At 43.3% G+C, this 14,216-nt stretch overlaps 1 protein-coding gene across 2 annotated transcripts in view; it reads left to right on the top strand.

Annotated features, from left to right (window-relative positions):
- Positions 1-10: 10 nt before the first annotated feature.
- The window catches only part of PDCD11 (programmed cell death 11), a 42,618-nt gene continuing 28,412 nt past the window's right edge, over positions 11-14,216 (top strand). Inside the window, exons 1-11 of one of the 2 annotated variants that reach the window (XM_040254314.1) lie at positions 11-123; positions 1,990-2,102; positions 3,068-3,199; positions 4,170-4,337; positions 5,775-5,936; positions 7,397-7,520; positions 7,934-8,115; positions 11,419-11,526; positions 12,639-12,845; positions 13,493-13,617; positions 13,802-13,862. In XM_040254314.1, the coding sequence (XP_040110248.1) occupies positions 2,001-2,102; positions 3,068-3,199; positions 4,170-4,337; positions 5,775-5,936; positions 7,397-7,520; positions 7,934-8,115; positions 11,419-11,526; positions 12,639-12,845; positions 13,493-13,617; positions 13,802-13,862 (1,371 nt within the window). In that variant the 5' untranslated portion in view covers positions 11-123; positions 1,990-2,000. The remainder of the gene's footprint in view (positions 124-1,989; positions 2,103-3,067; positions 3,200-4,169; positions 4,338-5,774; positions 5,937-7,396; positions 7,521-7,933; positions 8,116-11,418; positions 11,527-12,638; positions 12,846-13,492; positions 13,618-13,801; positions 13,863-14,216) is intronic. The other variant, XM_040254315.1, reaches the window with a different exon arrangement.

Genomic DNA, 14,216 nt, shown 5'->3' on the forward strand with positions numbered 1-14,216 from the left:
ATAGGGCATTGAGCCCGCCCACGCTTCCGGAAGAGCAGCGTTAGGCTGCGGCTGTACCAGTCTCCGCGTGTGTGATTGCCGTGGCGCGGCCTCTGAAATAGAAGTGCTGGCGTCCCGGGGCTGGTGAGTGGGGGCAAAAGCGACAAGGGTGGAAACTTCGTGGCTTCCAGGGCTGTCCCAGGACTAGCTGCTTTGGATGCCTGCCATGCACCCGCAGTGCCGGGTGAGTGGTTAGGCCACCGCATTCCACCTCGGAAGCCGGCTCTGCTGGAGTGGGCCCTGTAACGTCAGGTTATGTTGCTAGGAAGTAGCTCAGATCCCTTTGTCTCAGGGTCGCTTTACTCTTTGAAGTTTGTTTCCCCTTTTGTGAAGTAAGATTAAGGGTCATATTTCTAGTAAACTTGACCGCATCGCTTTGTCCTTTTTTCTCTTTTACGAAATACATTCATTCCTTATTCTAACTCCTTCTAGGCTCCCTCTAGGTCCTCACCTCTTCCACAGTCTCAAGCCTTTTTAGATTCCTATTTCCAAGTGTCTCTCAGAACCAACCTCTCCTCCTGTTCTCACTTAAACCTAGTTCTGGTTCTCGTTATTTCTCTATTGGCTTTTCCTGCCGTTTAATCTTACCCGGTGTGTACCTTCTTTCAGTTCTATCTCCTTGTGGCGCTAACGGTAAAGAACCCTCCTGCCAATGCAGGAGACATAAGAGAGGCAGGTTCGATCCCTGGGTTGGGAAGATTCCCCTGAAGGAAGAAATAGCAACCCATTCCAGTATTCTTGCCTGGAAAATCCCATGAGCCGAGGAGCTTAGCGGGCTACAGTCTGTAGGGTCGCGAGGAGTCGGGACGGAACCAAAGCGGCTTAGCACGCACTCGGTTTACCTTGGAAGTTTCAGTCCTGTCTCCTTGTCCAGGCTATAGCCTGCAGTATATATATGTTTTGGTTACTGTTCTGTCTTTTCCTGTTCTTAAGGGTCTAACTTACCCAAGTAAAAGTTAATTTACTCACACCTAATGAAAGATCTGACACACAGAGCTCGACCTGTCTTTTAAAATGTAATTCCAATTATTATGCTTTATTCACCTTGTGATCTAGTTGAACAGTTCTTCAAAGAAAGACAAGCAAGCTTGTGAGCAGTTTTAAATATTTTTTAAGTTATGTATTTATTTATTTGGCGGCACTGAGTCTTTTTTTTCTGCAGGCCTTCTCTAGTTGTGGCGAGCGGAGGCTTCTCTAGTTGCAGTGCACAGGCTTCTCATTGCAGTGGTTTCTCATTGTGGAGAACAGGCTCTGGGGTGCTGCGGCTTCAGTAGTTGTAATGCATGGGCTTAGTTGTTCATGGCATGTGGAATCTTCCTGGACCCAGGGATCAAAATGGTGTCTCCTGCATTGCCAGGAGGATCCTTAACCACTAGACCACCAGAGAAATCTTTGTGAGCAGTCTGACAGATGTATTGCTGCTCAAAATAATTGGCTTTTTCTGTCGCCATGCTTTTTCTCATATTCATCCTGCTTTTCCCTTTCCACCTGTCAAAATCCTGTTCGTCTTAACATGCAGCTCAAAGGCATCTTTTTAAGGAAGCCTTCCTCCTTTGCTGAAGCCTCATTATTTTCTACCTTCTTGTTGATAGTTTATAACCTGATCTGTATTTTAGATTATTTGCAGAATTGTTTTATCTTAGATGTGTGTGCATTCTTTGAAGATACGGGGTTATGTAGTCATTTGAGTATCCGTGACTTAACTGAAGCTGTTTAATGATGCTCCATTGAAAGTAAAACTTACTGGAGAAAAATATGTGAACATGTGGTTTTGAAGCAAAGACCTTTGGAAAGATGAATTATGGATTATCTGTTGCCTGGCATCAAACCATCCATTTCTTAGTCCTGAGTGCTGTCTAGCACACTGGTGCTAGAAGGCTTTGTCTCTTGCCCATCGATCACAACCTTGACACTGAAGTACATATTACCAACTTTTTGCATTGTTTTTAGGACACTCAAACATGGCAGCCATGGAAGAAAGCTTCCCTCGTGGGGGTACAAGAAAGACCCACAAATCAGAGAAAGCTTTCCAGCAATCAGTTGAACAAGACAACTTATTTGATGTAAGTGGGGTGCTTTTTTGGGAAGACTTGCAGAACGCTCTTCTAGTGTACTTATGGAGAATGAGCCTTGTCTGAGAATGTGTGGTTTTCCAAATTGGATTCTGTTGAAGTCTACTTTTATACATTTAACTTGTTAGAGAGTCCATCCCACCACAAGGCTATATCTTTTGAAGCATGAGTGGCATTTATTATATAAGTTTTCAGTGCCATTTTTTCTTTCTGTTTTTGGCCATACCAGGCGGCCTGTGGAATTTTAGTTTCCTGACTAGGAATCAAATCTGCACCATTGGTAGTGAAAGCGCAGAGTCCTAACCACTGGACTGCCAGGGAATTCCCTGTTTCTCATTCTCAGAAACTTACCATGTTGATTAAGGATGGAGAGAAAACAGTTTGAATAAGGTTTGAATGAGGCTGTTTAAAATGATCATGATTTGCATTAGAATTTGAAATCTTCACCTAAAGTAGGTTGTGCTCCAAATGCTAGAGGGACCAGAACTAACATTCAGTTGTGTGATTAGGTCTATTTTATGTAATCTTTCCAACTGTGTTGTGAAGCAGAGATCACTATTCCATGGTGGGAAACTGAGGCCCAGAGAGATTATATAATTTAGCTGAAACCACACAGCTTGTTATGGTAGGGATCTTTGTGACTCCACCTATTTTATTTTCATGCACTGTTCCAAATTGCTTCTCGCAATGGGGAACCCCCGTGTCCATCCCTGTCAAGCGAGGAAGAACGCAGGAGGAAAGAAGCTTTTAGACTAGAGCTCAGATTTTCGTCACAGGGAAAATTGGTGTCAGGATGGGAGAGTGGCCACGAGGCAGGAATTAAAGAAGAGTTGGGAGTGGGGTGGAGTAGAAGGGTGATAAAACAGGGTAACAGATGAACTTAAATTAAAGGGACAGGCCTGGATAAACTGCTTTTTATTTTTTTGGATCTTCTGTTCCTCCTTCCCCCACTTTAGATTTCTACTGAAGAGGAATCTACCAAAAGGAAAAAGACCCAGAAAGGGCCAGCAAAAACAAAAAAGGTGAAAGTTGAAGCCAGAGAAAGCAGCAAGTTTGTCAGAGAAAAGTTTGAAATCCTTAATGTGGAGGTTTGTCAACATTTGGTTTTGAACAAACTTGATGTGCTCTTCTTCCTTTCCTCTTCCCTTTTTTCCTTCATTCTTTTCGTATATATACATGTATATATATCTTATGTCTCTATTCCAGTTTTGTCAATGCCTGTGATCATGAATCGTGTGTTGTGTTTCATTTTAGCGGCTAAATCCCTCATCCTGCTGATGCTCTCTTCGAACTTGCGTTTTAGTAAATTCATAGGTTAGAATTGGCAATACCCTTAACAGTCATTCTGATTCTACCGTTTTATTTCACAGATGTGGAAACTTATCTCAGAGAAGTGAAGCATTCTTTTTATGTCCCTTAAGTTTTTAGGTAACTTTGATTCTTCAGTTATAAAAAAGAAAAAGCCAAATGATAGTGAATGGAAAGATACACACTGATGTAGATAGTGAAGGGAAAGGTACTTCCAGCCTGCAGAAATATTTTGTTCGTCCTGTGTGCTACTTAAAAAAAAGTTGGTGCCAACATTAGAAAACTTAAAACTTTTACATTAAGAATGTGATTACTGACTTCTTATAGAAACTTGAAAGTGCTGATAATACAAGTATGCACTCCCTCATATTTGTAGCCACACATTGCTGAATAGCGTTGTGCCCTTTACACCTGGCACGCACATGCCGGACTTCCCTAGTCTCTCCTGGTCTGTGTTCTTCATTGTGTTGCCTCCCAGGCATTTGAGTTTGGGTTGCTTGGAATAAAGGAAAAGGTGAGCGTGCCCTCCAACACCCTCATGCTGTAAACACAGTGGTACCATTTCAGCCTTTCATGGTGCTCAGTCAGAAACATGACGAGTGTGTTATATATACACGTATGTCTCTCTTGTAGCTTTTTTATGTCAGAGTTAGGACTAAAAGCCAGACTCCCCAACCCTCGCCCCGCCTCCCCACCTCCCTATTCAGTGTTCTCTTCCCTGTTGTACATAATTCACTCTTTCTCTTGTAGTCCCTGTGTGAGGGGATGCGGATTTTGGGTTGCGTGAAAGAGGTAAATGAATTGGAACTGGTGATTAGTCTCCCCAACGGCCTCCAAGGATGTGTGCAAGTGACTGAAATCTGTGATGCTTACACTGAAAAGCTGAATGAGCAGGTGGCCCAAGAAGAGCCCCTGCAGGTAAGGGAACCCTGGATGAAATCTGTAACTGGAGTAAGGTGTAAGATGGCAGCTTTGCTAAGTGCTAAGAAGGAAAGGTACAAGATACCAAGAGAGTTTATCTAGAGAATTTATTTTTAAGTTTTTTTTAATTTTTTAAATAAGGGGACTTTCACTTAGGCCAGGGGACCTAGAAGACTTGCCCGAGGAAGGGATACCTGAGCTGAATGTGAAAGGTGAGGGTAGGCTGGAGAAGGAAGGAAGAGAGTTCAGGCAGAAGGAGCCCGGTTTGTAGCAGAAGACGGCTGGTGCGACTAGAACAGAGAGCAGGGAGAGTGGTGTGAGATGGGGTTAGAGGGCTGGGTGGAGACTAGACCATGTTAAGGATTGGTTTTTCTGGAATCAACTGGAAGCCCTTGAAATGCTCTCATTGAGGTGGGTGATATGTAGACAGAAGACAGAATGAATCAAAGCAGCATGAGTAGTTGCTTAGGGACTAGTTCAGAGGCTGTTGTTATAGTCCAGGCTTTGAGACTGATGGCTTTACTGAGGGCTGAGGAGGTAAAGTCAGTGCCTAGTGATGGATTCCATATGGGTGGCAAGGCCAAGGGACATGTCAGAAATGAGTCCTAGGTTTCTGTTGAGCATGGTTAACAGTTGGCCAGGCCATCTTGAGATAAGAAGCCCTGAAAGGGTACGGGGATTGGGAGAGATGATCATGATTTGATTTTTGGTTGTGTTGAGTTTGAGATTCAATTGAGACGACCAGTAAATAGGTGATTCTGGAGCTCAGGGAGATTTCTCTGTATAGGTAGGTGGTGGTTGAAGCTGTGGAAGAGGAAGAAGTTGCTTATAAACAGCACACAGAGGGAGAAGAGAACCAGGAGTCAACATTGTATTTTAGTTGCTGAATAAAAAGGAGAGTTGCTGTCAGAAGAAGGTGGGACCAGAGAAGTAGAGGAAAAAAAACCAATGAAGGAAAGGTCAGAAGTCAGGAGGAAATGTTTCAGGAAGGAAGCAGCACCAGAGTGAAAATGGCTCGTTAAAGTCATGTGAGAAGGACTGCAAAGTGGGCTGTTGGATCAAGCCACGTGGAGGTCATTGGAGATTTTGTTGGGAGATCAAGTATGGAGTGAAGGGGTGGAATGCAGATTGCAGAAAGTTGAGGAGTAAGTGGAAGATGAGGAAGTAAATGAGGAAGTACAGTAATTGTAGAAGATTCTTTTGACAAGTCATTTTACATCTGCCTGTTGTGTGGAGATGTTTGGAGACCTTACCTGTAATCCAAGACTGACATGGCTACAAACCAATGCCTTTGTGGGTGAGCAGTTACTCTCGTCATCTGCCTTTTGGGCTCTGGGAATCTGAGGATGAGAAACGACTGAAGCAGGGTCGGGCAGTGAATTCTCAATTTAGGGGAAAGGTACATATCAGATCTTTCTCACTTGTATTATGCAGGACCTGGTCGGCTTGCCTGAGCTCTTCTCACCTGGAATGCTGGTGAGATGTGTGGTGAGCAGTCTGGATACCACAAAGTGGGGCAAAAAGAATGTCAAGCTATCTCTGAACCCCAAAAATGTCAACAGAGTGCTGAGTGCTGAGACCCTGAAACCTGGCATGGTACGTATCTGGGGCAAGGGAGGAGGAGCAGGCAACATGCCTTCTCCATGTCCTGCCTTCTGGGGGTGTCTAGACTACCCTTCACTTTCAGCTTAACTGTTACACATGGGGGTATGTCTTTTCCTGGGTGAAGATCTCCAAGGTGCTTTGGGCACTTAATGGAAGTTGAAGACTTAATCACATCATTCTGGATGGGAGAAAGGGAAAGCAAGCCCCACATTTGCTGGTCGGAAAAAAAAAGATGCCTCCAGGAAACCTTAGCAAGGGTGAGAACGTTCTTGAAATGCCTTCTTCTTTACTGAGACTTCTTCACAGATGAAGTCATTTTTAAAAGCCACTGAACTTTGTTGGGGAAGCTTGGGGGCTGCTGTCTGAGAGCAAGAGCCAGGGTAGACAGAGCAGTTAGCCTGTCACCATATTAATGGACACTGCACTACTGAATCTCCCAGTCCAGTGGCGGTTCAGGAGACGAGAATCCCTGCTCAGCACCTCCAAGTCGAGTAGGTGTAAAACACACTTAGATAAACTGTACTCACTTAAGAGGAAGATCAATATGGTCTTGGAACATTTGGTTAGAAGCAGTGAAGTTTGGGCCAAGCCCTGAACGTTGAGTAGAATGGGGAACAAACCGTAAGTAAGTTGTAGGAAATTGACAAGTACCAACAGGCGGCTGTTTGGCAGTTGCTGTTTTAGACACTTTCTCTGAAGACATTTTCATAGCTACCTTGTGAGGCCAATAGGTATCACTCTTGTACATTTGAGAAAGTAGACTGATAAAGGTTTACCTGACTTAAGTGGCCAAAGACCAAATAGCTAGTGTTTCTTAGAGCCAGATTTGAATGCCACAGTGCTTCCAGTGAAGTGTAAAGGAGGTTGGCAAGAGGTTTTGGTGAAGTGAGGGGGGTGTTGGAGGTGCTTAGAAAAGACATGATGACAGCTAGAAGGGTGGCTCTGGATTCTCAGTTGTCTGGGCACTGGGGGTGCCGGCACCGCACCCCTTTCATGTGTATGACATGAAAGGCTTGCCTATCTTTTGAAAATCCTCCAGAAAGAGACCCCTCTTTGTCATTCCATTAGTCAGCTCCTCACTGTCTGGAAACCCTAAGATCTTCAAACCCGTTAAAGTTAATTGATGTCTTTCCCTCTTCTAACCTTTAATGAGATTGAGGTTGTTTTCCTTTTCTTAAAAAAATTTTTTTCAGTATAGTTGATGTATAGTACATTAGTGATTCGCAACTTTTGAAGGTTATACTCCATTTAGAGTTATAATCAAATATTGGCTGTATTCCCTGTGTTGTAGCAGTTGAGGTTTAAATTTAAAAGTGGGAGGATGCTTGGGATTCTGGGATGATTTGTCGAGACCAGTGGTGGGAACAGTCATGTTTGCTGTGTTTGGTAGTAAATGTTGGTTATGTGTCCTGTGACTTTCGAACTTTTGGGAATGCTTTCTCTTCCTCCAGCTGCTCACGGGCACTGTGTCCAGCCTGGAAGACCATGGCTACCTAGTGGACATTGGTGTTAGTGGGGCCAGAGCTTTTCTGCCGCTGCAGAAAGCCCAGGAGTACATTCGGCAGAAGAACAAAGGTGAGGGGAAGAAGGAGGGCAAGTGCATGGTTGGGGTGGTATGTGTGGGGATTGTATTTAAATGCCACTGGCTCAGTAAGAGTAGAGTGCCAGGCTTGTTAAAATCTGATGGGCCAGTTTCACTTTTTCCCACGTAGAAGTTACCACTGAAATTTGAACCCTCAGGGCCTCTGAACCAGCACTCTCTTGCCTAGTTGAGGTTTTTTGTATTTTTTGGTGTTGTAGTTGATTCTAGATCAGTTAGAGTCATTTCACTCCCATTTTTGTAGATGGTTTCTTGAAAATTGGGAATATGGGGAGTATTGCATGGTAACTGGACAAGTAGGCCATGGATCTCTAAGGTGTCACTTGAGCCCAAGTTAAAATTCTTCTCATAATAGATGTTTTTTGCTTTTGGGGGGCTGGACTTGCAGGTGCTAAACTGAAGGTGGGTCAGTACCTGAACTGCCTCATTGAGGAGGTGAAGGGCAGTGGAGGAGTTGTCACTCTGTCTATTGGTCACTCGGAAGTTTCTGCTGCCATTGCTACTGAAGAGCAGAGTTGGACCCTCAATAGTTTGCTACCAGGACTGGTGGTCAAGGCTCAGGTACAGAAGGTAAGCCATTCACTGTTACTACTATTTTCTAAAATAAAAATAATTTGTATTCAAGTAGAGTGTGCACACAGTCTAAAATTGTGCTGTCCAGTAGGGTAGCCCCTGGTCCCATGTGGCCATTAGTACTTGAAATATAGCCAGTATCACATGTTGAAATGATAATATTTTGCCCAATATAATATTTTGTATTGGGTTAAATAAACTATTAAAACAAATCTCACCTCTTTCTTGGTAGTTTTTACAGTGTGACTGCTAGGAAACTGGAAATAACATATGTGACTTCAGTTACATATGTGCTGTGGACAGTGCTGATCTAAAGATTAAATGGTATTAATATTAAGAGGCTTCTAATGAAGAACTCTCACCCCATTGAACCTCCATCTTTAATTCTTTTAGCTTATCTTTTGAAGTTTACCTCTGTATTTCTAAGTAATATGCTTCTGCTAGATCTCATGGTTTATCACTTTGAGGCACTGAGTTTTAACCCTTCATCAAGGTAGATGAAATTTTGGCTCCCTTATTCCTCCCTTCTCCCAACTTTTGATTAAGTCATTATTCAGTATTTAAATTATTAGGACCACATAAATATTGTTTACTTGCTGAACTAGGTAATATAATTTGTTTCTTGAACCATTTCCTCCCCCAACCTTGGAGTTGATAATCAGTTTTGTTTTTCTCATTTGCTGAATTCTCTTCCTATCTTTGTTTCCTCATACATCCTGTAATTATTTTTCCCTCATTATTTTCTATATTTTCAAACCTTTTAAAATAATCTTTGTTTTATTTCTTCCCATCTGGAGTCCTTCTGCTGTCGTCTGGCTCCAGTCTGGTTGCTTTGTCCAGAGGCTTTCGGTCTTTATTATTCTGGATCCTTCCCCAGTCTTCTGTATTGGATAGAACCTTCTTTGATTCTGTGTATTTCTCTTTTTTGGTTTACTCACTTGTTTTAATGTGTCACATTCTCCAGAAACATCCTCAAAAAACCACAAGCGTTCATGCTAAGTTGCTCAGTTGTGTCCGACTCTTTGCAACCTCATGGCTCCTCTGTCCGTGGAATTCTCCAGGCAAGAATACTGGAGTGGGTAGCGATTCTCTTTTCCCCGGGACCTTCTCGACCCAGAGATTGAGCCCAGGTCTCCTGCATTGCAGGTGGATTCTTCACCATCTGAGCCACCAGGAAAGTCCCCTAAAAGCACATTGGAGATTAATCTTGACTTAATGTGTCTTGAAATTCCCAAGACTGCTGCCAGGTTTGATGATTCCCCAGGGAGACTCATAGACTCACCATGTAGTGGTCCTCACGGCTGTGATCCACTGCAGTGAAAGGAGGCAAAGCAAAATCAGCAAAGAGAAAAGGCCCATGGAGTGAAGTCTGAAAGAAACCAGGCATAAGCCTCTGAGAATCCTCTTCTAGTGGAGTCACAGGGGTGTATTTAATTCCTCTAGCAACAGGTTATGACAACACATGTGAATGTTGTAAGGGCTTCTCAGGTGGTGCTAGTGGTAAAGAACCTGCCTGCTAGTGCAGGAGATTTTAAAGAGATGTGGGTTCGATCCCTGGGTTGGGAAGATCTCTTGGAGGGCAGTGGGGGCATGGCAACCCACTCCAGTATGCTTGCCGGGGAAGTCCCATGGACAGAGGAGCTTGGTGGGCTACAGTCCATGGGCCCCATGCAAAGAGTCGGACACGACTGAAGCAACTTAGCACACACACGCATGCACGTGAATGTTGTCTACCAGCAAAGCTCATGGCGGGTTTTTATTTTTATGACTGAATAATACTCCATCATATGAAGTTGGTGGACATTTGAGTTGTTGCCACTTTTGGGTCTTAGGAGTAATGCTGCTGTGAAATTTGTGTACAGGTTTTTGTGGGGACACATGTTTCCATTTCTAGGAATGGACTTGGTGGGTCATATGGTAACTCTGTATTTAACTTTTTGAGGAACAGCCAAAGTGGCTGCAATGTTCTACATCCTCACCAGCAATTTAAGCGTTCTAGTTTCTCTTCATATTCTCGTTAACACTTATTCTTTTTATTATGGCTCTCCTAGAAGGGGTGGGTGTGAAGTGGTATTTTGTTATTTTGATACACATTTCTCTAATGATTAGTGATGTTGAGCATCTTTTCATGTTGTGAATTGGCCATTTATAAATTTTTTGGAGAAATATTGAATTAGAAGTCCTTTATTCATTGCTTTCTATTGATACGGTAAAAACAATTCCTTGTGTATTCTAGATACACGCCCCTTATCAAGTATTTTAAAGTGTTTTATTTTTCTGGAACTATTAGTGTGATGTTGGACTTAATGGATCAGTTCTAATTTTCTTACTTTTTACTTTCTGTTTTGGTACCTGCATGCATTTGCATCCTACTTTAGGGAGAGTCTCTCAGCTTAAACCTCCCATCCTCTGTTGAGTTTTTGTTTTGACTGCCATCTTATGAGAGAGTCACTAGAAAACTGCTGGGAAGTCTGTGAGCCTGGGTGGACTTGCTGACTGGCCGACTTCCCTGTCAGGGGCTGGAGCTAGCGGACCATCTTTGAGAACCTACCAGGTGTCACTGTTAGAAATCTTCTCTGGCATGTTAGATTTCTCTAGAAAGGATCTAAGGATATAAGCCTGGCTGCCTAAGAGCTGGATGGCAGAAGGGGGCTGGATGTCTTCATATCTATATCTGTACGATATTCAGAATTTTTCTTAATTCACATTTTCATGGTTTATGCACTATTCCTGTGTTTTGATTCTGATAGTTTCCAAGAGAATAACTCTCCCACTTTCTATGGAGATGGGAGAAGGGTGAACCCTGTGAGGACCTGGGGATCTGACTTAGTTTCCCTGCCTCGGTGCTCTCTTTTGAGGGCCTTGTCACCCCACTTTCTTAGCTTTGTGAGCCTCTGGTGGGCAAATTGCTCGTGGTCAGTATCTCCCACTTGCATGCACTGGGTTTTCCCATGTTGGCCTGAGCACATCACCAAGTTAGCAGCAACTCGTCCAAGTTGTCAGGCTGGCAGTTCCTCAAGGATCTTTGTGTAAAGTGCCTTCCATCCCTTTGGGAAATGCAGAGAATGGAGAGCCCTCTCAGGCTGGGGAGGTAGTGGTGGTGGGCGAGCTTACTGAATATAGGAAGAGCCAGTGCCAGGGGTTGTGCTGCCTCTTGATTTTATGGGAAGAAAGATGATAAGGGCTGGGGGTGGGGGGAGTCATGGTAATGTGGCCTTGAATGTTCAGTATGAACAGTCTCTCTCATTCCTGATCTTTCAGAGAGATGTTTTTTTCACAGTTGGTTCTGTTTATTTCTAGGTGACTCCACTTGGCCTTACACTTAAATTCCTCTCGTTCTTCAGTGGCCTGGTTGACTTCATGCACCTGGATCCTAAGAAAGCCGGAACATATTTCTCAAATCAGCAAGTAAGAAATGTTGCGCTTATCTTTGCTCGATTTCACTTGTGTTGCAAGCAGCGTCACAGCTGCTACAGGCAGGTCCTGGGCCTCGTGTGTATGCCTGTTAGGGGTGGTGAGGAGAATGAAAGCTGTCTAGGAAGGACCATAGGAAATGGTCGGTGATTATTTCTGGGGATTGAGATTAGAATAGGAGCCTGTGGAGAAGAAAGCACCTTGTAATTTTTGTTTCATAGACTCTGCTTCTTTTTCTCACTTGGTAGTGAAATTTTTGCCGTTATAATTTAAAGTGTTCTAAGAAAGTGTTAACACAGGAGAACAAAATGTATGTTTAATATATATGTTCGTATTCAAAATATGGAAGTGCTATATGAAATGAATGTGAATATGAAAGTGCCATGGTACACCTGATTAAAATACTATCTGATTATGCAGTCAGGTGTTAGTGGTTAAGTCTAAGTGATTTTTCTTCCCTGATCTAAATATTCAAATTTTCTACTATGATTGTGGATATTTGGGAAGAAAATTCCAGTATATTCTACCCGTTTTTTATTAAAAATTCCAAAATGATTTATTTGTTTTTTACCAGTAACTCATGCTAATGGACATTATGGAGACCTTGTTGGTTTTTTGTTTTTGTTGTTTTATTTTTTAAAGTAGATTTCCCCAGCACCTGGTGATAATATTATTGATTTTTTGGTGAACCTCTTTCTAGTGACTTTTTTTCTCCTTAAGTCATGCTTGTGTACAGAGTTGAGACATTTTACATGCTAGGACCTTGTGATCAGAGCAGGCTGTTTCTGATGTTTCAGATGAGCTTTTGGATACAGTGACGCCAGTGCATGGCTCCTGTTGCATATGTATTATTAGGCTCATGGTGTTGAGGGGACCCTGATACCCATGATACCCATGTTCCTGCTCTTGCATAAGTGTTGATTTAGTCAGATGTAGTTCCTCCGGGGTGTTCTGTATGAATTTTCTACATACTGTTTGATTGTACTTGCTATTTTTATACTTCCACCTATATAACTTGGTCAGCACAGGGAGAGTCAAACCCCTGAAAGTTGGCTCTGGGTGTCTTGTCTCCAGTGTGCCTTATCCTCATTGTGTCCCTTGTCTAGGTACGGGCCTGTGTCCTCTGCGTGCATCCTCGGACCAGAGCTGTGCGGCTGAGCCTGCGCCCCGTCTTCCTGCAGCCCGGGCGCCCGCTCACCCGTCTCTTGTGCCAGCAGCTAGGAGCTGTGCTGGATGATGTGCCTGTCCAGGGCTTTTTTGGCAATGCTGGGGCCACCTTTAAGCTGAAGGATGGTGCTCTGGCCTATGCTCGGGTAAGGAGCCTCTTTGTTTCATCAGGTTCTCATCACCAGAAGGACTTTGGGGACATGGATTCTTTTTGCTTCCTTCATCCCTGAGAATTAGTTTCCTATTTTTGAATTTCCCCAAACGTGGCAGACAGTTCATGACTTGAACAAGGTCTGTTTGTTATATTAGAGTACCTTGAGATTGGCTTGCCTTAATTGATACCAGATTGATGATAGGAACAAAAATGAGTTAGGATCTACACCAGGGCTTGGCGAAGGTGTTTTAAAGGGCCAGATAGTAAGTATTTTAGACTCAGGTACCATATGGACTCTGTCCTAACTGCTTATCTTTGTTGTAGCCTGAAAGCAACAAGGACAGTATGTGAATGAAAGGGCGTGGCTATGTTCCAGGCAAACTTTTACTTACAAAAATAGGCATTTCATTGTGAGCTGTGATTTATTGACCCATGATCTAGATGGTTCTCTGACTTTATAGAGATTCTGTGGTAGTAAAAAACAGTTTTTTAGTTAGAGCAGTTATTTTAACAGGTAATTAGAGTGCTGTTTTTATGGTAGGTGATAAATGTTCTGAGTCATTTACACGTCTGGTTTAATGTCTGGTTGTCTCAGATCTGTTGCCTCTGACTTGTCCTTAATCACTTGGTACTCTGTAGCGCAACCATCTCTCCAATTCTAAGAAAACTTTCAAACCTGAGGCCTTCAAGCCAGGGAACACTCACAAGTGTAGAATCATCGACTACAGCCAAATGGATGAACTGGCCTTGCTCTCTCTGCGGACGTAAGTCTGTCACTCACTGTGTGGGGTATAGAGGTGTGCGTGTTCATCTGTGGTGCGTGCCCACGGCATTTCCTGTCCTTACTTGGTGAGGGTTTCTTTCCTTGCCAGTGTGCCTTTGGTAGCCCTGAATTTTAGGCAGCCTCTGCCCTAATGTATTTAATCTTGTATTTGCCTTTTGTTCTAGGTCTATTATTGAAGCTCAGTTCCTTTGGTATCATGACATCAAACCTGGGGCTTTGGTTAAGGTAAGACCTCAAGCATATAATTAGACGCTCTCCCACCTTCAGACAGTCTTAAGTTCACAGGTTAACTGGCAGCTCATTACTCCTTAGATGAACTCATTTTCAGGCCTGTTCCTTCCCTCTGCCTGTTAGCTGGGATTTCTTTTCCTTCTCTTGGGTGACTTGAAATTAATTTCATGGTAAAGTCTTGGCAGCACCATGCCACTACACAGAGGCAGTAGATCATCAGTCTTGGGAATTGATGGTGTTTGTTAGACCAGGTCAAAAGTTAGTTCTTTGGTAATTTAGCCACCTGGGATATTAGAAGGAGTCAGTTCCAGTTGCCTCTCCTGTCTAGCCACTTAGCCCCAGTGGAGC

The sequence above is a fragment of the Oryx dammah genome, unplaced genomic scaffold (genome assembly GCF_014754425.2).
Source record: "Oryx dammah isolate SB20612 unplaced genomic scaffold, SCBI_Odam_1.1 HiC_scaffold_14, whole genome shotgun sequence".
Taxonomy (NCBI): domain Eukaryota; kingdom Metazoa; phylum Chordata; class Mammalia; order Artiodactyla; family Bovidae; genus Oryx; species Oryx dammah.